A 24,459-nucleotide genomic window follows, 5' to 3' on the forward strand; every position below is an offset into this window, starting at 1 on the left:
ATTGTTTTAGATATCTAAGACTCTAATATCAGTAACAAGTGTGATCGAAAGGTTTAAAATACTTCCTTTACAAACACAAGTGAATAATTTTCTAAATAAGAATGGATAATTGTTCGTTCGTAATCGCAATTATTATTCAATATAAAATTTATGTTACATCACGAAAAAAATACATTTTTAATTCAAGACTTGTAAGTATATAAATTGAGTCATTAACAATACATCGAAGAAGACTGAATTGATCATATTATTATATTGATCATACCAATGAAGGAGGAAAATGAAGGTAAGTCAACAACATTTTTAGCGAATAAGTAATGCTGCAATGGTGGATACACTGAAATTCTTAACAAAATGTTTCTTTTAAAAATAACAACAATTTCATTAACATTATAGAAGTAATAAAAAATAATAGTAACACTAACAAGGTTCTAACAATCTTATCACAGAGGTCATATTAATCCACAGAGTTAGATTTCATGACCAAGAGAACCAACTTTTTTGAGAGGAAGCCGAACCAGGAGTATCAGGATCACTAAGGGTTGTAGGTGTAGTCGGTGCTGAACATTTGACTTTATCGTTCGTTTCAGATTGCATAATACTCTCATAATCTCTCACTTCCGACTCTGTCATTCCATACCAGTCGTCAATCCATGCAAATGCTTGTTTATGTCCCACTAGAAGAATTTCTCTAATGGCCTGAAATTCAAACTCAGTTTTAAAGTTTCAAACCAAATAGCTAATTACGTCTAATAATCATACGTTCTGAATGTAATTTTCTATTCGACCTTGCAGACCCCAAATATCTAATTTAACTTCAACATTTTTGTAGGAACACATGATAGGATCTGACGTTTCCATCCAGTCGTCAGTTAGAGGACCTCGTTTTGTCTTAACTGACTTAAAGTTTCTCAAATCCTCAGATTCTTTATAGTGATTATCAGCAACATTGTCTTTGACGATATCGATGACATCTATAATTCGGTCTTTGAGTGCTTCCTCAGATAAATTTAAGCACTGAAAAACAAATTAATTTTTATAGTTAATTAATTAGTCATAAAATATAAAACAAAGATAAAATAAATTATCACTTACATTGTCAGATGATCCATTGTTATTCTCATATTTAGTTTGAATATAAATTGAGAAGCTGGGAACAAACGAGCACTAAATCAAAAGTCAAAAATTGAAACCCAAAGTTTAAGCTCTTATTAATTAATATGATTAATAAACGAATTATTTGTTATAAAAAGTTCCATCTTATCAAATAATATTAGCCACTATAAACCTCAAAAATCCAATTTAAAATAATCATACCGTATACTCGGTGATTGTAAAAGGATAATAGTTCCATGCTTTTTCGGTGATATAGAATATACGAGGAACCAAATTTTTGATAAAGCTCGGCAGTCGGCTAGAATATAAAGTAAAGTGGGATTGACTATCCTCCCGATACATAGGTTCAAAGTTCTTTCTTACCTCGACAAGTAAATACGCTTTTCAGTGAAACGGCCATCTCCATGTACTGGATCATGATGAGGTCTATTTTCAACAACTTCAACTCCCTCTCCTCCTTTAGATTGTTCGGCACTATGCTTAGCAATCATATACAATTGTCCGACATGGTACTAACACATAAAGAGTATAGAAAATCTGTTAAAAACAATCACACATGCAGGATCAAAATATTGTGCTTTGAATACAGCATCAAGAAAGTTTGTTTATACTATACACATTTGTATATATATAGATAAATGCTAAGTTTTTTTAAGTTTAATTCGCATTTAATCCTTCAAATAACCCATTTATATTTTATGCCTATTAATTTTCTTAAATTTGCATTTTGGGAGATTTTTCCTTTTAATTAAAATGTTTAGTTCATTTATGTTTAATAGTTTACCTTTCTATTTGATAAAAAAAGTAGCTCAATTATTATCTATAATATGTAGATTGTAAAGATTGTTTTAAATTATATTAGTTTCATTAAACCTCTCCTTAGAAAATAAAATACGTTCAATTGAAGAGCCTAATGAGATAAAATATACTAATTATATTTGGCAAGGAAAACATATTGTTGCTAAAATGAAATACTAAAGCTAATCATTTGGGGCATTCAAGGGGGTTGAAAGTTAATTAAATAACTCTGAAATCGTAAAAATAATTTTGTACATAATTTGGCTATTTTTAATATTTATATTATGCAAGATGTATCTAACAAATTTATCAATAAAAAACATTTGCTTAGTATTAACAAAATAGGATTGTATTAAACTCAATGTGAGAACAAGTGACCAGAAGTCCGAATATACCCATTGTAAAATGAAATAGTTACCTCATCGACAGAGAGCGGCATGCAGATTCGATATTCCTTCGTTATCATTGTGAGAAGATGAGCGTTTTTGATATGTAGGGGGAAAATGAATGTCACTGGAATTGGAATGAAATGTATAATATTGAGCAGAAGATATGTTATCCCAAGGAATTCATTGTTGGAAATGATATACGATGGGACCAAGTAAAGGCAGGCTCAAAAAGAAGAAACAGAGAGGGTGACGTCATACGGTGGCATTTTAAACTTAGACTTTCCCAAAATTTGGATTTAATCCATTTTACAATTTACACACTCGACGTTGATTATTTTCTAAATTTCAATTTTATTGAGTATTGTCAAAAGTATCCAATACATTGCTTCAAAAATGCATTTTTTTTAACAAACTCCTTGATTTTGGAAATTGTATTTACGTGATTGGGTGCACAAAAGGTTTTGATGTGAAAGTCTAATGTTCCGTAAAATTAGATCCATAAAATTATATTAATACGGATCAAAAGTGATATTTTTTTATTAAAAATTAGGACATGGGCGTATTGTTGGAAGGGAGGATTTTCTGCAATCCTTAATTTTTCCCCAGATTTACTCAATTAGATGAAACTATACACATATGTCAGTATATATATTCTGGGCGGAGTTTGAAATTTGTACTAGAGGGGGGCCAATTTTGTACTGATTTACATTTAGGTAATAATTAACATACAAATACATCTATTAATTAAATCTTGTCTTTTGAGAGGGTCCCTGCCTACATATTTAGTGAATTTTTACCACCCAGCTATATATTTTTATCTGTTTCACTGAATTATTATAATAATTAGTGATATATATTTGGTCATTAACTTTTGTTTAAATAAGATAAGACTATTTTCTTCAAAGTACATGAAAGTTATGTCATTTTCAAGTTAGGTAGAATGAATACGAAGACTTCACATTATAAAACATTTTATGTTGGGGAGGATAAACATTTGGGATGCGTCTCGCGACAAATTAGGTAAGAATTTGTCATTTATGGTTCGGATTAGTGTCTTAATATATAATTTTGAACCATATTAGTTATGTTATTTTTTGAAAGAACCGATAATTTGACCAAAAAATATTTGAACTAATATAATAATTTCATGTCCAACAAATGAGATGATTTTAACTCGACTCATTTAGTTGTAACTTAATTATAGTCATGTTATTGAATATATTGTTATAGATATTATACTGATATCATAATATTATTTATATTGCATTTATCATAACGATTTTTATCAAAATTGAGTGCAACATTTGTAAATGGTGCGTTTGATATACGCAAAAAGGTTTTTCGCAATTTTCCTAGTGTGATGTGATTAATTACAGAACAACGGCGCTTTCGCACGTACTCACACAATAAATAAATAAGCCCAAACTAGAGGAAGAATTACATTTCTCTATGATGAAGTCCATTTCTTTCAGCTGTTATATGTAGTCTTTAAGAAATTTCATATTGGACGTAGACACTTATTATATAATAATTAATAGTGTTGGTAATTCGAATCTACTACCACGACCTCAATGAAGACTCGAAATGATCATGAATATCAATTGATTCCTAATCAAGAAACAGATGAAATTTCTCTGGACTCTGACGATTGGAAAGGTGAGTGGAAGGTTATAGCCAGGCACTCACACCAAAGGGGACTTCGTCATCCTTAATAATAAATATGTTTATGAATTTATTTTGCTTTCTTTTATTTCATAACACCTCGACCCATCTTCTTATCGGTATTTTGTCTTTCTTGGATGATAGAGCCATGCATTTTGCATTATAGTGATTATGCAAGACGGCCAAGGGTTGCCAAAATGTACATATCATATTGCCTCTATTGAAAGAAAGTAGGTCTCATACACAAAGTATTAAGAAAAGCTGATTTATGCTATAAATCACTACATACTTATATATTACTATATCAATAATAGTATTAGTTCCATCTTTACACTTGTGAGATCAAAATGAGAATAATAAATTGTGAACACCGAACATTAAGAGATATATCATATATGTAATTATAAAAATAAACATATGTTGCCCCAAATCCTCATCATCAATAAAAGATAGTTTCTTCTTCTTCGGATCATAATAATGTAGATTCATAGATTTAGTATATTTATTAAATTGCTTGTATTTTACTTTTTATTCTTAATTAGCTGAAAAAATCTGTATAGTTATTTAGTACATCTGTATAACGTTATTTGATACTTATACATACTACAAATTAACTACATAATCTTGAAAAATAAATAACGTCAGAGGCACGAACTAGTACACATTACTACTTATGTATACTTCATTTAATTTTTGTTATGCTCTAAATCGCAGATTTTGAAAATGATGTGATTGCATAAGAAATAGATATATGTATAGATTTTTACTATCGGCACTTACAGTGACATAAGATTTGGTGGATATGAGTATTCATTTGACGACAAGTAAGTATTGAGCTCATCAATTATTTGTATCCCATATTTATCCTTCAATTTTACAAATACTTAGACAAAAATTAATTATATTTATATAAATTATTATAATAATTGGTTTATGTATCTCTTAAATTAGATTCGCGATATAAACTTATAGACTATGAAGCTGGGATATCCGTGTGTAAATATGGATACTTTCATTGGAAACTTTTAGCTATATGTGGTCTTGCCAACGCGTCTGATGCCATAGAGCTCCTTTGCGTTGCATTTTTATTACCATCGGCTCAATGTGATTTAAAATTAACTTCCACTGACAAGGGGTGGCTAAGTGCCCTCATGTTTATTGGGATGTTAGTTGGTGGTTATATTTGGGGATCTTTGGGCGATTCTCACGGACGGAAGTCAATGTTAATGAATTCAATGGGTGTGAATGCAATTTTTGGATTTTTTTCATCTCTTGCGCAGGAAAAGTATTCCTTTTTCCTACTACGGTTTTTAAGTGGTGTTGGGTACGTAGTTCTACTTGGGCATTCAATATATATATAATATTTAGCTTATAATTATATGCTTGGCCCATACTGGATTTTCCTTTGGGGGGGGAGGGGAATATTTTTTTAAATTTTCCGACGGACATCTAATTTTTTCCTACTCCGACTTTTTTGGCGAATATAAAATATGGGCATTTTCATCCCCCCCATCCCAAAAAAATAAGTTAATAATTTAAGGTCGTTCTTTATCAAATTTGATTATTTTTAAGCGAATAACGTTTCTTTTTAGAAAATAATGTTCAAATAAATTTCTATCTGGTCAATTTTAATATAATATTAAAAAGAGCCCTCCCATAATATTTGTTCACAAGTTTTTTAAGTCATTTCATAACTAATACTTTTTGAGACTTCCAATACTCCATGCCCCCTCCCCTCCCGTGGCACCCGATCTTGATTATATGTATGTTATTTCAATGTAAAAATCATATTTATTATTCATCATTGTTGCAATCCGACACGTTTTCTAGGGTTGGGGGGAGTATCCCTTTAGTATGGAGCTATTTTGCAGAGTTTCAACCTAAAGATCGTCGTGGGAGTATGCTTAGTATGCTTGCAAACTTTTGGATGGTTGGCAATGTTGCAGTTGCAGGTTTGTTTTATTTTTATTAAGGGTATCTTTGACATCATTTCAAAATGTCAGCGTAATCTTAACTGAATATTTAATTTCAAGATTTATATATTATTTTGGTTTTTTTCTTAATCGTTTACATTTTGATTCAAATATTATAGAAATAATTATTTATTATATTGTTGTATATTTTATAGGTCTTGCATGGATCATAGTTCCACAAGAAATAGGATTTCATTTTGAAAACTTTACGTTTAATTCATGGCGTATTTTCACATTGTGTTGTGGAGTTCCTTCGCTAATTGCTTCTATTTGTCTTACATTCTTTCCTGAAAGTCCGAAATATCTTATTGCTAAGGGAAAGAATGAAGAAGCACTAAGGATTTTAGCTAATATTTATTCAGAAAATACTGGAAAACCCGCATCTGATTTTCCTGTAAGTATTAATGAGTACTCTTTGACTCTTATTCACCCCTGCAATATTTTTAAGTACATTTATGTAACTGATGATATTAATTAAGAATATTTTTATAAACAAAATAAAGTCGAATTTTGATTTATGGGATTTTTCCCATATGGTAAAAAAGTACTTAAAAGAGACTGCTAAAGTTAATGAGGGATGAATAAGAATTATTATTAAAATTTTGAAGGTTTTCTTAGTCTTCCTGTATTTGTAAATGTAGTTTATGTTACTTTATTAGAACAAAAGTTTATTGGCTATTCTCATGTGCGTAAAGGTACAAATAACCATAAATATGAAATATTAAAGCCTTAAAAAATGTGATACTAAATAAAAATAAACCCTTAAATTGAATTCGAATGGAAAATACCTTAAATCGGGATTCTTCTATAGTTGAAATCCATATTGAAACCCTAATATAATCTATATGTACAAGAGCACATGAATATATCGATGATAACAAAACAACACAACTTTTAACTATTACTGTCTTTGAAACAATCACCTTTTTTAAGTATTTTATTTATTTTCATCTCTAGGGAGCCCTATAAAAGAATTAAAATCCTTCGGATCCCCAAACTATATAACTATAGATAAATAATTTTTCGCAGAGCCATTGACAATGAATCGTGGAGGTTAAGGACTCCGAGAGCTCCGGTTGGGAACCACTGGCCTATGTAGTTATATTTTACAAGACATGACATTATGGCAAAAATATTTTTTTGTAATTATTGGGGATTACAAATGATCTTATGACTAACTAATACAAATTAATTTGATAAAAAATTAAGAGATCCATACAATTAAGTAAAGATCAACCGATCTAATATCTCATACGTAGAGGATTTTTTAAAGATATCCTAATCATAGAATTCATCAAAAGTTTATGTAATTAGGAGACACCAAACAATAGTTAACATTATAGTATTTTTCTTTCATATAGGATCGTATGCCATTGAAGCATCTGTCATAAATATTAATTGATTATTCAAGAAAATATATATTTCAACATTTTGTTTTATTAGAAGCATTATATTCCCAAGTAAATGAAATATAATTGTAATGTATGTCTATTGTATATTTCAGGCTTCAGGAATTGAAGATTACTTTTCACCGGATCATTCTTCAAATGAATCCTTAAGTATATTTGAAACTATTAAAATTATGTATATCAATGTTATGGGACTTTTTAGCAAGAGCTATTGCAAAGTGACAGTTGTTATGCTATTTATTTGCTTCTCTATTCAATTTGGGTATGTAATAGGATTAATCATCTTCTTAGTTATTGCACAAATGATGTTAACTTTCTATTATGTATGTATAATTAAGCTATTATGGATTGTGGCTCTGGTTCCCGGAACTATTTTCGAAGCTCAACCGTTATTACACTGATCATCCTAACTCCACAGCATATGTGTGTGAAATCACTAACTATGTGCCACTCTCTACAAGTGCAGAAGATAGCTTTTGTTCTGGAACTAATGTTCCATCTAGTGTTTTTATTGAATCCTTTATAGTCTCTACCTCTGCACTACCGGGTAATCTGTGGACAATATTTATGATCGATCGTCTAGGAAGAAAGTTTTTTCTAAGTAAGGATGAATGATAATCTTTTAATTTTGTCTTTATAATTTTAATTGATTTATATTTTCTTATCCTCTCAGTTTTGAGTATGGTTTTATCAGGATTGTCAGCATTTTTAATTTATTTTGTTTCATCTTCTTTATGGAATTTGGTTGTATCATGCATTTTTGGTGCTGTATCTACCATGGGATTTACAGCTTTGGATTGTTTATCTATTGAACTCTTTCCTACACATCTCAGGTATGGCAGCTTAACATTTAGTTCCTAGTTTTATCTTCTCTTTCTTATGAGTATCAAAGAATAGAACTACATTTATTCAATTTGTTATTTTGAGAAAGAATATGAAGGGAATTTTTGTTAATTAGAATATCAAAAAACTCTTTGTAGTGACAGAACATAACATAATCGAATAGCTACCCATGATTTTTGACACGCATGATCATTAAAAGTATTTGTTAAGGAAAATTTATCTATTTGTCTTTATTGTTAATAGCCCAAGTCAATTCAAACGTCTAATATATTATAATAAAACTATTTCTTTCTTTCTTTTTCAGGGGAACCGCAATGGCCTTAACATTAGCTATTGCTCGTTTAGGAGCAATTCTAGGAAATATTATTTTCGGTTATTTTGTGGAGACGAGTTGTGAAATTCCTATCCTGTCTGTATCCATTTTGCTCATTCTCGGAGGACTTTCGTCTTTGCTTTTACCAAATACAACAAGAACTTCAATAGCTTAATTTGAATAACATTTTTTTACTAGTTTATCATTATCTGTGATTTCCCATAAAATATTTGCCATGGTGTTGATGAAATAACAAAACCTTCTATTAAGATGGTCTTATATTTATCGTAGTTTGTTTGTAATAATTAATGTGATTATTCCTGGATATTAACAAATTGAGTCATAGTGGTGAAATTCAATTTTGCGTCAGGACTTTTTGAAGTTAATTGTATATTCAAGCAAACATAATGATTAAGTAACAATAAAATATGCAAATACATCAATATAACTTTTTTAAATGATTTATTAATTCATAACACTTAATTAAATTGTATATTTTATTTATTTCACTTAACATCGTTCCTTTTATTATAATTAATAAAACAAGCTCAGGCTAATATAAAACGTAAATTTTATAATAATAGTAAAAATAGAAAAACATGATGACGTTTTGTAAATTTAACAAATTTGTGTCTATAACTTATATACCAATAATAATCAAACAATGTGAGTAAGGATGCTCAATGGACGAATTGAATTGTGTCACAAACCGTTGAACATTTAACAAAAACATGTATCAATTAGCAACAAATAATAATTAGCATTTAGGCATGTTTTTCAAGTATTATGATTAGACATTCGATAATTAATAATGCTGTTAGGTTTATTCAAGTGTTACAAACAACAAACAACCACAAAAAAAAAAAAAAAAAAGAAACAGTGATGGGCTCTGGTAAGACATTATCAGACCCATTAATATTGAAGCTAAAATAAAAAATATCCACTATATATATATTTTTTTTTTAAATTACAAAGGCGATAAATAAATTATTCCCTAAAGAATCGGTAGAGAGAATTGAAGGAGATGACTAAAGCATAATAAAATGAGAAGATAAAATTCTTGCAATAATTCAAAGTTGAAACATTGATATGATGAAAAAGTATATTAATTAATAAATTTTTTCGTTTTTTAACTAGGTATTTCTAATTAATTATTTTTGAAAGAAAGGAGATGATAATAGGGCGGTATTGGGTTTAGTATCTCCTTCATTCAAAGCTCTTTCTTGTTCACGCACTTTAGCTAATAGTGACTCCAATTCTTCTAAATCATTCTCCATGCTAGGAGGAGGAGAAGAAGCGGAATCGGAAACTACTGCTCCCACAGAATTGGTAGGCTCTTTTTCTTCTTCGGCAGCATCTATTGTTAAATTGGATAATTTATCATCATCATCCTCCTTTAGAAGAGGAGAATATGGTAAATCTGCTTCGACAGCAGATGGAGCATCCTTATCAAAATCGTCCTCAGATTCCGTTCGAGAGTTTTCTTGATTTTCTTCATCTGATAAATGGTCTATATTCTTAAGAGTTGGGGGGGTTTTGTTACTCATAATTTTTGGCTTACCATTAAATTGCTGGGACTTGAGATCATCATGAGATAGTAGACTTTTCTGACGATTAAATATTTTATTTCTTTGTATTTCATCAATCCAAACAGGGGAGGCAAATTTGGGTTTGCAATCATCATCTTCGTCCTCATTGTTAGCCATCATCATGAGAATAGATGCATCATCTGTCTCTCCCTCATTGTGAGTGGAGAGGATTGCTTTTTCGGGATTAGCAAAGGGTTTCTGTAGCTCTGGGTCCTCAACGAGTGCAGAGCTGCCTGTTTTCGAGATTCCTCGTTTTTTCTTTTTCAGAACGCAGATTAGGATAATTAATAGGATAATGATGATTAGTAGTCCAGCGATAACTCCTCCAACAATTTCAGGGGTAACTCCCTCACGTGTATCCCCTGGACTTGTGGAAGAATGCGAGACAGTTTCACTACCTGAGGAAAGGACGGGGACTAAAGGTTCCGTAGTAGTAGAAGTTGACGTAGTGGTTGTTACAGAAACTGTCGTGGTTGCCATTGTTGTTTTCGTGCACTCTGGGCTCACAGGTTCATGAAGGAGTCGATTACATGATATCATTAAATGCGATCCATCTGCAGCTTGAACGACCTGGAAACAAGAAAAAGAAAGAGAGTGAGCAAAAATTAAACTATTAATTTACGACGACGCTCCCGTAAGCTTCTAAATTAAAGTAATGATTAATATGAAAGATGTAGTTGACGTGGGGGAGGGCTTAGTTAAAAAAATTACATGTATATTTAAATTATATCTTATCAATATAAGAGGGTGTTAAGAACAGGAAAAGTAGTATCTGGATCAGATATCAACCTTATACTTTTAATTCGTTCTAAAATATATTTGTTTGTATATGATTTGTAATCTCTTCTGCGATTGATGAAAAAAACTGCAAAAGAGATTGAGAATCATTCGTTCATAAACAAATTTTGTAATACATATTCAGATACTGAATTGAATCTTCCATGTACATATTTTGAATGATTCTTATATAGATCCTATAAATATAAAAAAATCATACGGACGGGATTTAATTACAATAACAATGTATATATTGTGCAGAAATTAAATTTCTGTTAAGTTACATGTACTCGTGTAAGCAGATTGTACAAGTTACAATTTGACCGTCTCTTAACATTTTATTTAATTACAACAGTAATTAACAATTATTCATTGGTGACACATCATTCAATTATCATTTGATTTGATCTTTTACTTATTTTAAGGGATTTACGAGTAATATAGTAACGGTGTGAATTTGAACTTTATAATGTTCCACAGACTTAGTAATGTTCGTCAAAATAGTAAACAATATTATTATTGACCATCCAATAAATATTCAATAATTGTATCATCTATACTCATCGTAATACTCTAAAATCTTCATATTATCTTTATTAATAAAACAAAGATGTGGACGTTTATAATAGCATCAACTCAAAGGAAATTATGACATTTCAGTATGTGGCCATAAGATGCAATATGAGTATTCAGTGAGTTTACACAATTTGACTAAATTGAGTGAAACATCTATCCGTTTTGCAAAAAATCTACCACGTGCGGTGAAAAAGTTTTTAAAAAGCAACATTGATTCAACTTAAGAGCTTTTTAACGAGTAAAAAAATAATTTATGGATTTATGAAAAAAAAAGTCACTGGGTACACTGTAAATAGTGATCCCTTATATACATATATCATATACTTGTACAGTATAAAGAAAAAAAGGGATTATAGCATACAGGGACCACTGTAAATCTCAAAGGCGTTTAGTTCAACTAACATTAAAAAAGGAAAGTACCTTTCTTTTATTAAATTTAAATAAATGAATGTGACTTTAGATGAGATTTAGCAACGAGTTCAAGTACTCCCTAGCTCATCAAATAATATTATATATATATTTTTTTCAAACTATTTTTATTATTATTATTTAGTAGATAATGTCTAAGCAGTGTTGCCAGGCTAGCTGATTTCCAGCTTGATCTAGTTGATTTTTGAATTGTGTACCTGGGAAAAAAATCATTTTGCTGATGGCTAGAAATCTTAGCTGATTTTTGCAATAGTTTAGCCGATTTTTGTCTGATTTTGGGGCTACAGAAAACTAAAAGAAGATGTTCCTGCATGAATGCATATTTGCTGTGTATGTCATTTAGCACAGTTGGCTGTTTCGCACGCAAGTTCTGATACCATACTCAGGAATCTATCATTCCTGGTTAGCAAAACCTATAACTGGTTTGCTATATCTTCCTCAAGACAGCAGGCCTATGTTAATTATTTTAAACTAACAAAAGATGGACATGAACCTCTGAAAATTGTGCAATCTAGCCAAACAAGACAGTTATCAATAGTTTCTGCTGTATAAAGAGATTGTGACCAATGGTTGGAGCTAAAAACTAATTTTAGTTTTACCAAATCAACCGAAAGGTGTTACACATCGGAAATTCTCTACTCTTTATACAGTGATGAATATATCACAGTTATTTGTTATTTTCGTAATCTGTGCTGAATGATTTTTCAAAAAGTAAAAAAGATTTTTGAGTCCAATGATAGCGATCCTACCGAATTGCTTGAAGACTTTAATCTTTTGGTGGAAAATTTGGTAAATAGAGTGATACTTCCTACAAATCCAAATCAGGTAGATACTTTAACCTGTAATTTGGAAGAATACCTTGTTCCCAAATTGGATTTAGGATATGAAGCTGAAAATTTCCTCTACAATATGACCCATCACTTGTCAAAGGATCGAGATAAGAATTCAGATAATAAGATAAATGGTCTCATATCAATGCTAAAGTTGAAGGGTTTCAACAAAATGAATTTAATAAAAGCCAAGTTAAAGAATAAAAACAGTCCTAAAACAGTAATGAAAAAATTCATATAAGATATGATAATAAATTTTAGAAAAAATATTTAGCCTATTTTTCAGGTGTTTTATGTTAAAACTAGCTGATTTTTAGACTATTTTAGAAGTACATCTAGATGATTCTTCTTTAACCCACCTTTCAACACTGTGTCTAAGTATTAAGTGAGTAGTTACGTGGAAGTGCGCTCATTAAAAAAGGAGAATAACCCCAAGGATTTGTTGGGGATTAATCTTCTATATTCATAAAGCAAAACTTGTATGTTCGTCGAAGCCTAATAACTCTGGTTACTACCGTAAAAGTTTTGATAGTCCCTTAAATCGATAGCAAATTGCAGTTTGGACACAACATATGTATTTATAGGCACACGAGTTACGAGTATACAGAATCGTAATCTAAAATACTAGTGTTGAGGTCCGACCCAGTACCGAATTTCTTTTTTTAGTTCGGTTTCAATTAATTTTTTTCTAGACCGATTTTTCTATCCAGACCACGATATCAGACCGTGGGGACGATTTTTTTCAGTTTCACTTTATGCATCAATTTTTTCAGTCTACGAATACGTAATAAGTCGTATAAGCATACATGTAAAGTCGGTATGTTTTTTTTAGCTGGCCCGTTTATTTTTAATGGGTAGTATAAAAAACAAATTTTATTTTCCTTAGCGGTTGTCATTATTTAATTCCTGAGTAGTGTACATCCCTTCAAAATTATGTATTCAAGGAGAGACGACGGAATTATCTCTGTTTAAACTTCGTATGACGTCATTGTACTTGATAATACATATGATGTCATGTTATTATAATTTATTTATAAAATCGGTCTAGTCCGATTTTTTGGGGACCGAACTAGACCAAATTTTTCCTTTGGACCGACCTATAACGAACTTTTCCTATGGACCGATCTAGACCAAATTTCTGTAGACATTTAAATTATTTTCTATCATCAAGCGGCCTCATAGGTTTCAATACCCTAAAATATCATTGATGGACAATTTATCAAAATAATCTTTTTCTTTAACAATTATAATAATCTACGGAGAATTGAATTGAACAAACAATTACAAGACTCAGTAGACACTAATCAGTATTTCTAGTAAATTTGCAAGTGATCAATTGGTGAATATTTGCACATCCGTTGGAGATAAATAAAAAAGAAGATTTTGACTAACAATAAATGGGACATATTATTATGTTGTTACAATATAAGATTGAACTTTTTTGTCAATCTTTCAATACGGATAAATGTATGTTCTAACATTACATTCATACGTCATTAAATGTAACCCGAGTCAAATCATGAGCATAAGAGTACTTATGTATTAAATCGGATTAAAATGCCCGCAATGTTTTTTAATTATGCATGATACGTATGAAATATCTCCCTTGAGCACTAAATAAATTTATATCTGTATTTTCAAGTGAAAAAAATTATCTAAATTTACTTTGATCACATTGCTTTTCAATAACCTTTAAAAAAAAAAAATTTTAATTACATCTTTTGACCTGTTTTTTTATAAAAAACAAACATATGATTTTTTGATGTTATAAATATACTAACTTTTTCACAATAAAATCATTGGCTTTTCCACAGGGTATTACAAAATTTTAATTACATACAACCCATTTTTTCCAACTGAAATATTTATCCATTAAAGGAGGGGTTTATCACACTCGAACAGATTTCTGTTTTAGTAGGCCCTGAGTGCTGGGACCTTTACTCTTTTTTTTTTTTTTAGAAAAGAGCAAACCTTAATTGACCCTTCCTAATAATTATATCCCATATTTGATTTGTTAAGAGTTTTTTTTAGAAAATAATATTTCATTCTTTTTTCTATGTCTTTTTAAAAAGTTTTTCTTCATTTGGGTATATATAACAAATATGCTGAAAAGTTCCGGGATAACAAAGAAAACAAATTTTTTTCCTTTAAAATTGTTTTTTTTTTTTAATTATTCGCATAATAGAGCAGAGTACCCATAATTCTTTTCAAGCCATAGCTTAGCTTGAACGGTATTTTTTCCTATCAAGAAGGAGTGTAAAATTTGTGATTATTTACGTCCTCCAATCCCTGCATTCATTGTCGTAGAAGTGATACCTAAAACTATGATAAAGCAAGCTTCGTATGTTAGTATTGGTCGTGAAGAGAAGGATCCTTCATCAATCACAAGGGGAATGTTTGAACGGCTTGGTATTAGCGATGCGTGGAACATGCAGATTCAAACTTTATTTTGAAGAACCCATTCATTGACACACGGTAAAAATGTCTGAGTTCAGACTAGGGATGTCCTGTATTTTTACAAATAAGTCCTGGGAAGATCCTATGGAGAAAATTTGTTATTTTTCTTAGGATCCTTGGGATGATGCAGGAAGAAGTCTGGAGAAATTTTCATGTGAGATTGAGTCTCTCAGATTGGCTCATTGTAACATTCTCACGGTATAAGGATAGGTGGAAAATTGAGTGGTTAATCTCGGTAAGTGCGAGGTATAATATATGCTGTGAAGTGCAAACAAGAATCAAGAACTTCGTGGCTCTGTGATGACTTCTTTGAAGCGATTATAATCCTCGGCTAGCTCTCCATCGAAGGGAAATACTGATAACTGATGAGTTAAACACAATATGAATATAGAGTTTACAAACTGTTTTTTGTCAGAACTCGCACGAGAACCTCACATATTGATCAGATTACTTATGTACCGGTTTTTCTTTTATTTTCCTCCTTCAGTGGCGTTACCCTTGTTTTAATTAAACATATAACATTTGTAATACTTACTTATATTTTTGTTTGTATAACTATTATTTGGACTTATCTGTTTTGGATTACAAGCTTTTATGACTTTTAATTATTGTAATATGTTTAAACAAAAATAGTAAAACGAAAAAAAAAGAAGTAATGTTATATTAATTAGCGCTAAAATGAGTCATCAGACAAACAAACTTTGCTTTATTAATATAGATTAAAAAGGAACAAAACTATAAAAATCCATTTTTTTTTTTTTTCAAAATATCTTTTTTAGATTTAGATAAGGTAATGAGACAATATTTATCGAAACCCGTCTATTTATTACTTAAACACTGCATAAAAGTTTCAAAACATGTTCATATTTATGTATTCCATGGGCTTGCGCAATTTATACATAGTATGTGGCCGTCAACACAAAATCAAGCTAGAATGATTTTAAAAAAAATTGATTCTAGATTACATTTGAATTCTTCGTGGAATTTTCGTCCACTTTTATTCTTATTAACAACAATTTATTCTTATTAAACCTTTGAATGTACCGTAAATTTAAGTAGCCAAAATTCATAGATTATATTTGAAAAGAACCATGCAAAAGGAAATACAAGTCTCTAAAAGCAAATAAAGGTTTTAAACTATAGTTAAAATTCTAGTATATTTTAACTCATCCCACAAATTTGAGTACAAAGACTATAATTGACTTAAGTATATCTATGAAAAATTGGTCTGTATATATTTGAAGTAGGACCCATTGCAAATCCCACCCACGCCTCAGATAGGTTTTTTATTTATCTTATTTTTTAAGGGGTTTTTACTACATTAATAACAAAAATATACATCATCATGAAATAATTAAGAGGGAAAACAAAAATAAATATCATAAATAAACATTTTATTTTAAGATCGTCCCCCTCAATTATAGGGCATTTGTATTCCTTTGAAACTTTAACATTGAAAAAAGGGTTCCCCCCCCCTACGAAAAACAACAACAACTGCGACAGCCTCTGATGACGTTATCATGATATAATTTGACACTTCCTCGTTTTTTGTTCAAGTATTTTACATGAACGACCCATTTCATGATGTTTTCACTTTTTTTACTGCAAAAATTAGTAGGATTTATAGAAATTAGGAAATAGCATTAGGAAGTCTGTCCATAAAAACTGATTCCGTCAATCAATTTTTATATTTTTTTCACAAATGAATAAAAAAATATTCCAGCTTCCTTAGATTTAAAAAAAATTCTATATTAATTAAAAAAGTCATTCTTGGCGCAAAACATTGAAGTCAATTTGAAGATAAAACATTGAAGTCAATTTGAAGATAAAGAAAAGTCCCAGTCAAATTTTTTCATCTGATATAAACTGATTATATCAGTTTATTTATATATTTTATTCACTAATAAATAAATAAAAAAATTCCATCTTCCTTAGATGTTTTTAAAAGTTTTCTTTGTCAACTGAAAGTGATGATTTTTTGTCCCAAACTATTATCATACAAATCTGTAGTTAATTACATCATCTATTCATTAGAGGCTACAAATTACTTCATCCCATAAAAACTGATTCTTTCAATGAATTACTATATTTTTTTCACTAATGAATTGAAAAATGTTCAAGCTTCCTTAGGTTTAAAAAAAGTTCTCTATAAATTAGAAAGATTATTTTTGGCCCAAAATGTTGAAACGAATTCGCAGATAATTTTAAGTTATTAAATGAAGCTTTTGTGACTTTTTCCTGAATTTTTGGCAATGCCAATTTAGTTTAACCGTCTAGAATATTATTAGGGTAAATTTTTTGTAATGTATTTAAGAAAAAGTTATCAAATTTATGATTTAAAAGATGTACATATTTTTTTTGGCGTTTTGTGCTTCATGAAACATCTTATCGATCAGTTGTTCGAGCAACTTAATACGTGTGGGAGAAAAAAGATTAGAGCACTCCCTTTTTTGTAACATACCTACTATATAAAAACGAATTTCATACTACTCTGACATTGAGAATCCTGTCAGGGTATTCATAGCAATCAACATAAAATTGCTCGAAACTAACGACTGATTAGTCGGTCCTCCCGTCCTACGATCATAGCTATATTATTATTTTCCTCACTTCTAGATAGAATTGAAGAATATAAAAACAAAGAAAATATAAGGATAATTTAAAGCAATTAGCACCTTTTTATATTTATCGTAATTTATTCATAAATTTATGCCTTCCATCCGTATTGGTAGTTTTTAACATACTGAAACAATGTTCAGCGACTACTACTTGTAGCAAATTTGAAGTTTATACAATCTCCAGAAGTTGTTTTTTAGATAGAGGTATCTCATCATCACCACTAATTATGCGTCCAACCTTTTGAATAAATGGAAGATCAAGATTTCGCAATTTGCACAAAAGTAATTCTTATTATTTTTATTTTTTTAATTCAAGGGGATTATTAAACAGTCAATTTGGCAACAAATTTATCCTTCCTCTAATTCACTGTTGTCAGAATCTGGCTCCCTCACATATCTGATCATGTAATCATAACTCTGATTGCATCATATACATTTCTTTACCTCCAAAAAGAGGGCACATTGAAGGACGATTTTTGCAGGTGGATTTTACCTCGAAAAATATCATCAAGAATCATCAAAAGCTGTTGTGTAATCTAACCAGAACCCAAATTTTCTCTACTTATTTCATATCAGTTTAGAAAATTTCTACAATTTTTACACAAAAAAGTGCAAAAGAAGCAGTTTTTCCAAAAAGATCAAAAATAGCCAATTGTGAACATTGTGCAATTGCTCACAAATACTTAATCTACTAATAAGTATGTTTTAATAATAAAAACATTGAGTAATTTATTGTTTCAGCATCACTATTCAGTAAAAATGTAACCTTAATCCTGATCCTATTATATTTAAGTCTGAACTTTGGGTACTATGCTTATAAAATTCGAGACAAGTATCCGTCTAATTTTAGTTTCGAATCTAGATACGAAAGTTCGGATACCCAAAGTGTATTTAGGTCTAAAGATCAAAACTTCTCTATTCCGAGGTCGTCTTTGACTCTATAATTACCAACACCAACGAAAAAGTTAGTTTTTGTCCTTTTTTTTGTTGATTACGGCAAAAGTTACAGAACGGACTTTTCAAACGACCCTCGTATGTATTAAGGAACCTCTTAAATCAACTACCTAGAGCTCATATTTTGCAGGAACTTTTTTCATATCAATACCAATACCATGTTTTCAAAATTCGAAATGATTGCTCAAACCCTCTCAAAAAGACACATACTAACATAACTTGTTAATATGATCAGAATGAAGTTCTAACTCTTCGACAGATGTTTCAGTTATTATAAGTTATAACGCCTTCAAACCAAGAAAAACACACACTCAAAAATGAAGCACTTCAACGATTACATTAACATGAATGCATACTACATATACAAGTATATAAAGAAACATTCATTATATCCCCCCCAAAAAAAAAAAAAAAAAAAAAAACAACAGCAGTGAAAACCATCTGCTCTTATCAATACATTTTGCAAAATATCATGAAAAATAATAAAATAAGACTTAAAAAAAAAAATCGTTTTAGTCACTAAAACATACATTGAATAATATACATAGTAATGTGAATCATATTTATTTTTTAGCTAGCAGGGTTTTTTGGAATTGGTCGTCTGGAGAAGGAATTTAAAAGGATTAATTCCTCGTGTTGATACAAAAATTTTAAATCAGAATAAAATCTATACAGCGCTGTTTTTGAAAAGTTTGCCGTGGGGATGGGGCCTCAGTTAATTCTTTTGTAAAGAAACATTGATGACATTAGTGTGGGGTTTTAGTCTGAAAATCTTACAGCGGCCTAAGACCCTTATAATTTTTAGTGGAGAAAATTATTTTGGTTGTGCAAAGAAGTTTTATCGGGACTATTATCAAAGGAAAATTTGGTCTAAATGTATCTCATAGAAAAATTCGGTACGGATCGTCCTTACAAAAAATTATGTATATTATTGATGACATCAGTTATGTTTCAAAATTATGAACATTCACCTACAATGACGCCAAATGAAGTTAAATGTGTTGCATAAATTACATTTGTAAAACTCATAAGTCAGGATTAATGAGAAAATCGGTCCATAGATTGAAGCAAAAAAAAAAAAAAAAGAATCAGTCCACGATTTGAAAACAATTAATTCACGGTTTGTGGTCTGGGATAACGGTCAGGACCGAAATATTGGTCCAAATCACATAAAACCGAAGCGAAAAATAATTTCATTGTAGTACCCAGTCTCAAAACTAGTAAACATCTTTGAGGGGTGCGCGGAAAACTGCTCTGGACAAAATTGTCAGTTAGAAAATTTGTCGGGGAGAAAATTGCCCGTATTTTGTTCAAACTTCTAATTATAATTATTAAAATTTTGTTTTATTTACCATTTACTCACTGGATTAGATCAATTATTTTCAACAGAAATCAGTTACATACTCTATCCTTTCCAAAAAGAAAAACAAAAAAGTAATGCGTGTTGAGTGTACCCATTAGAAAATTAAAGGAAAAGCAATTATTTATATGACTATTAACATATAAATTATGATATTTGTATGTAATGTAGCATCCATAAGAAAAGAGAGTTAAATGGCGTAAAAATGCAGAAAAAATGCGGGTTTCAATTTGCAAACCGAGAACAGTGATTTTTAGCAATCCTACACTACCCCCCGGGCCAATCCAAGGTTGGAGGGTATTCAACCATATTTTAAGAGGCCCTAAGTTATTTATTCTCCCCTCCCCCACCCTCTTCTTCCCAATCCTCTTCGATCCATTTCTTAAAAGATTTGATTGAATTTAAAAAAATTGTAAGAAAATTGTATTGCAATATTCACACTTGAAGGTACAGCCTTGGGGATGGACCAAACAATTATGTTTAGATATTTGTCATAAATGATATTAAGTGAATTGATAATGTGTTATTATTCATCATGAAATATGAACAAAATACGCGCAATTTTCCTAACTGGCAATTTTCTCCAGGGTAATCAATCTTCCACGAGTAATTTTCCCCAGGCAGTTTTCCTAGTACCATTTGAGGATAATATTCCATACATTAGTATGTAGTAGGCCTATGTAAATATAATTTAAACTCAAGAAATATATCTAAAGCCTGTGAAATGAGCAATATGTATTCACCTGCGTAGTTGTCAAATGATGTATACTAAAGTGAATTAAAAAAGATAGCATATTTTAAATTATAGGCACAAATGCATATATATATATATATCATGTGTAATAATTTGGGTAAAAGAACAAAATCATCCTCACAGGATGCTCAAATGATAATAATTATTTCATGACTTATAAGAATATAGAAAAGCAAGACCACCTTTAAATAATGAACATCACACTTAACTCTGTGCCCAAGATGTCAATTTTAATTTTGTCTAAAGTGAAACAAATGAAGAAAATGACTTTTGCAAATTTAAAATGAATACTCACATATGTATGTATATACTTAAGGAAATGGAACAAGGTCGTCTGACCTTCTTGCATTGACTCAGTTTAATTATGTATTAAATACCCTCAATAAACATTATTAATTATTTCCTTAAAATACAATAAAATTTGATTATATTCAAACAAACGAACGAACAAATATCTAGAGGATTTAAAAGATATCAAATAACAGCGTATGACTCAAAAATGATCATATGGCTAAATGTAGGGAGGAGAAATAGGATCTCTTTGTGATTTAATTGATCTTTTACAATTTTGTATGAATGTCTAAGAAAATAAAAGTACTTAACTCCCTTCAGCAAATCTTAACAACAAATATTTATCAATTACATGTGTCCACATTGTAAAAGGATCTTGGAATTTAAATCATGATTATAACTCAACTATCAATTTCAATTTAACTCATTAGCACAAACAAAAATAAAATTACGTAATAGGCCATTGAGTGATGTAAATACTAGTGTTCGGTCTGAATATCCTAAACCGGTCTAGGACCGTTTTGATTTTGTGTGGAACGAATAATACGAAGAAGTTTGGTCTGAACTGGTCTTAAATACAAAAATTGATCCGATAAAAATTAATATTCGGTCTACACCGATTTTTTAGATGAATAGTTGATGAGGTCATGTGTGTTTAAATGCGGTGCATATATCATATTTGCTAAATTCATAAATCAGGCTAGGGTAGAATATCGGTCCATCAATTAAGACCGAAAAAATTAGTCAACGACTTAAAAACTATTAATTTTTGGTCTACCGCCTCAGATAATAATATGTTTTGTCGAGAGAAATCCATCTTAGACCGTCATTTATGAGAGCACTAGCGGTATCAAATTCTAAATTCGCATAATATTTGTTTGGTCCATCCCCCAAGAGAGTACCTTTAAATGTAGGTAATATTATTGCAATACAATTTCCTTGCAATTTTTTGAATTCAATCCAATCTTCTAAGAAACGTATCAAGAGGATTGGTAACAAAGGTGAAGGGGGGGGGAGGAATATATAGCTTAGGACCTCTTAAAATATGGTTGAACACCCACCACCCTCGGATTGGCCCGTGGGGTAGTGTGGAATTGATAAAAACCACCGCCAATACATGAAAGTAACCCCTTTAATAACAAACAAAAAAATCCCAAGCCCTCAAGTTGAACAGGGTACTTGGGGGTACCTCTGGATCCTTTATAAACCATCGCCAAGTCATACAATAAATGCAAGGAACCCCTCTGAAACAAAACAAAAAAAAGTTCTAAGCCCTCATGTTGTACTGGGCACTCGGGCTACCCCGGGATCCTCAAAACTACCGCCAATTCAAACAATAAATGCAAGGAACCCCTCTAATACCATTATTAGATATTTGTCATAAATAATATTAAACAAATTTATAATGTGTTATTATTCATCATGAAGTTTGAACAAAAACGGGCAATTTTCTCCAGGGAAATCTTCCATGGGTAATTCTCTCCAGGGCAGTTTTCCGTGCACGCTATACTACATATACATATTAATAATAAAATAAATAAACTAACTAATTTGTGAGAAAACGTATTCTTATTACTAATAACTTCAATAATTGAATGAATAAATAGATATTATATGTATACTGAATTTGTTCTAGAAAATATCCTATACTTTCGAGATTTTTTTGAAAAAATCAATGACGCTTGATCTAGAAAAAAAAAAGAAATTTGGTTTTTCATAATATATATGACACCAAAAAAATCGGGTCACAAAGTGAGACCTAAAAAAATTGGTTCACGGTCTGAGACTGTGGTCTGGACTGAAAAACCAGTCCAAATCGGTCTAGAAAAAATCACTTAAGATCGAACCAAAAAAAAAAAAAAAAATCAGTGCTGGACAGAGTCTCAACACTAATAGGTAGATTCAAAAGCTTTAAAATCAATTAATTTAAGGTTTTAATAGTATATCAAATATACATGAACAAATATTAAACAATAATTATTATGAATATTTTGATAGGTATCAGTAAATACATAATTGTACCATATTTTCATAAAACATAAAAAAATATCACCATATAAGAAAAAAGAAAACTTGTTTCATTTGGAGATATAAAGAAAATTTCTCTTTCCTTAGAACACTATGTACTTTTATAGAGATCAATGATCACATATATGGAGGTGAGTAAGTGAAAGGTAAATAAATTATGTATGTATACTTATGTACTGGAGAGATCTCTGGAAAGAGTCGAGATATATATTAGGGATGGACATATTATAATAGAAAAAAAATCATACCTCATATGGAAGAACAATGGGGAAAAAAATTGGAAAAAGAGGAACAGGCGTGAATCTTCTAGATCAGTGGTCGGGGAACAGGGGTAAATTACCCTAATGGGGTAATTTAGAATTTTTTGGCATAATGGGAGTAATACTTTCTAACGTTGAATTAAATAAACATGCCACGAAAGGGGTGTGCGCAAAGCATGGGTGACCCCCACCCTCAAATTAAGAAATTTTTACTTTTTATTAGATTTTTATGTTGGTCAGGATGACATTTTTTTACGATAAATTAGTGGGTTTTTTTTTTGTAAATAGTAATGGATTTTTGCAATTTTTTTCTGAAGAATTTACTTTGGCAATTTTTTTCCCCATAATTTTTCAAATTGTATTCCAAAAAATGTAATTTTCTGTTAATACCTATGGGTTTTTGTATTTTTGAATTTTTTTTTCAAAAAATTGAAAGCCCTTCCTCCCAAAAAAATATATAAATATATATATTTAGTTTTGCAAATTTTTTCTAAAGAATTTATTTTTCAAAATATATAATTTTTCAAATTTTACTCCAAAAAATCTAATTTTCTGTGAATACCTATGGATTTTCAATTTTTTCCACAAAAATATTAATTTTACGTGAACATCTATATATATATTTATATTTAATCCTGCAGACGGTCCAGCACAAGTTTGGGATAAATTCTAAGTTCTTTTGGAATAACGCTAAAAAAGTTACCCGACCTCTGCTCTGAATCATGCATGAAATCTCAAAAATACGAGCTAATTTATTGTTCAAAAAAGTTATTAACAACATAAAATAAGAAAGCTGTGGGGTGTTGGACTCGATATTTTGAATACTTTCAACTCAATATACCTGTGTATTATACGTTCTAGCCAAACATCTCCTACTTTAATTAGAGTTCAGGTCACACATTGGCTGGAACGAGCCTCTGTTTTTTAATCCCCGCCTCAAATCGTGGTGGGAATTTCTTGGTGATTGACAACAATCGGGGAATATCATTTGTGGTGTGCTGATCGTCCCATAAAAAAGTATATTCTCAATTTC

The 24,459-nt window shown here is 30.3% G+C and overlaps 3 protein-coding genes across 15 annotated transcripts in view; 1 reads left to right on the forward strand and 2 right to left on the reverse strand.

The window, feature by feature from the left end:
- Positions 1-106: 106 nt before the first annotated feature.
- Positions 107-2,470, reverse strand: rdgBbeta (cytoplasmic phosphatidylinositol transfer protein 1). Its single transcript, XM_040724951.2, has 6 exons — positions 2,333-2,470; positions 1,480-1,628; positions 1,318-1,414; positions 1,096-1,167; positions 763-1,017; positions 107-699 (listed from the first exon to the last, which is right to left on the reverse strand). Exons 1-6 carry the CDS (start codon positions 2,378-2,380, stop codon positions 478-480), a joined length of 843 nt encoding a protein of 280 aa, XP_040580885.1. The 5' UTR covers positions 2,381-2,470; the 3' UTR covers positions 107-477.
- On the forward strand, positions 185-8,946 carry LOC121129214 (synaptic vesicle glycoprotein 2A). 7 transcript variants are annotated; one of them, XM_040724933.2, is made up of 9 exons: positions 4,110-4,444; positions 4,508-4,789; positions 4,917-5,289; positions 5,796-5,917; positions 6,094-6,332; positions 7,443-7,609; positions 7,686-7,948; positions 8,021-8,180; positions 8,495-8,946. In XM_040724933.2, the coding sequence occupies exons 2-9, from the start codon at positions 4,768-4,770 to the stop codon at positions 8,676-8,678; spliced, it is 1,530 nt and encodes a 509-aa protein (XP_040580867.1). In that variant the 5' UTR covers positions 4,110-4,444; positions 4,508-4,767; the 3' UTR covers positions 8,679-8,946. The 7 variants fall into 7 exon arrangements, with proteins under 7 accessions (XP_040580875.1, XP_040580858.1, XP_040580852.1 ...); XM_071893186.1 differs by having other exon boundaries at positions 4,248-4,362; positions 4,680-4,789; XM_071893182.1 differs by having other exon boundaries at positions 4,278-4,444; positions 4,680-4,789.
- Positions 8,947-8,948: 2 nt separating this feature from the next.
- The window catches only part of LOC121129180 (uncharacterized), a 38,968-nt gene continuing 23,457 nt past the window's right edge, over positions 8,949-24,459 (reverse strand). Inside the window, exons 3-5 of one of the 7 annotated variants that reach the window (XM_040724908.2) lie at positions 10,065-10,662; positions 9,739-10,013; positions 8,949-9,497 (exon numbers count right to left, since the gene is read on the reverse strand). In XM_040724908.2, the coding sequence (XP_040580842.1) occupies positions 9,471-9,497; positions 9,739-10,013; positions 10,065-10,662 (900 nt within the window). In that variant the 3' untranslated portion in view covers positions 8,949-9,470. Of the gene's footprint in view, positions 10,663-24,459 lie in introns of all 7 variants that reach the window. The other 6 variants (XM_071893171.1, XM_040724889.2, XM_040724871.2 and 3 more) reach the window with 6 other exon arrangements.

This window comes from Lepeophtheirus salmonis, chromosome 1 (genome assembly GCF_016086655.4).
Source record: "Lepeophtheirus salmonis chromosome 1, UVic_Lsal_1.4, whole genome shotgun sequence".
NCBI classification, from domain to species: Eukaryota; Metazoa; Arthropoda; class Copepoda; order Siphonostomatoida; family Caligidae; genus Lepeophtheirus; species Lepeophtheirus salmonis.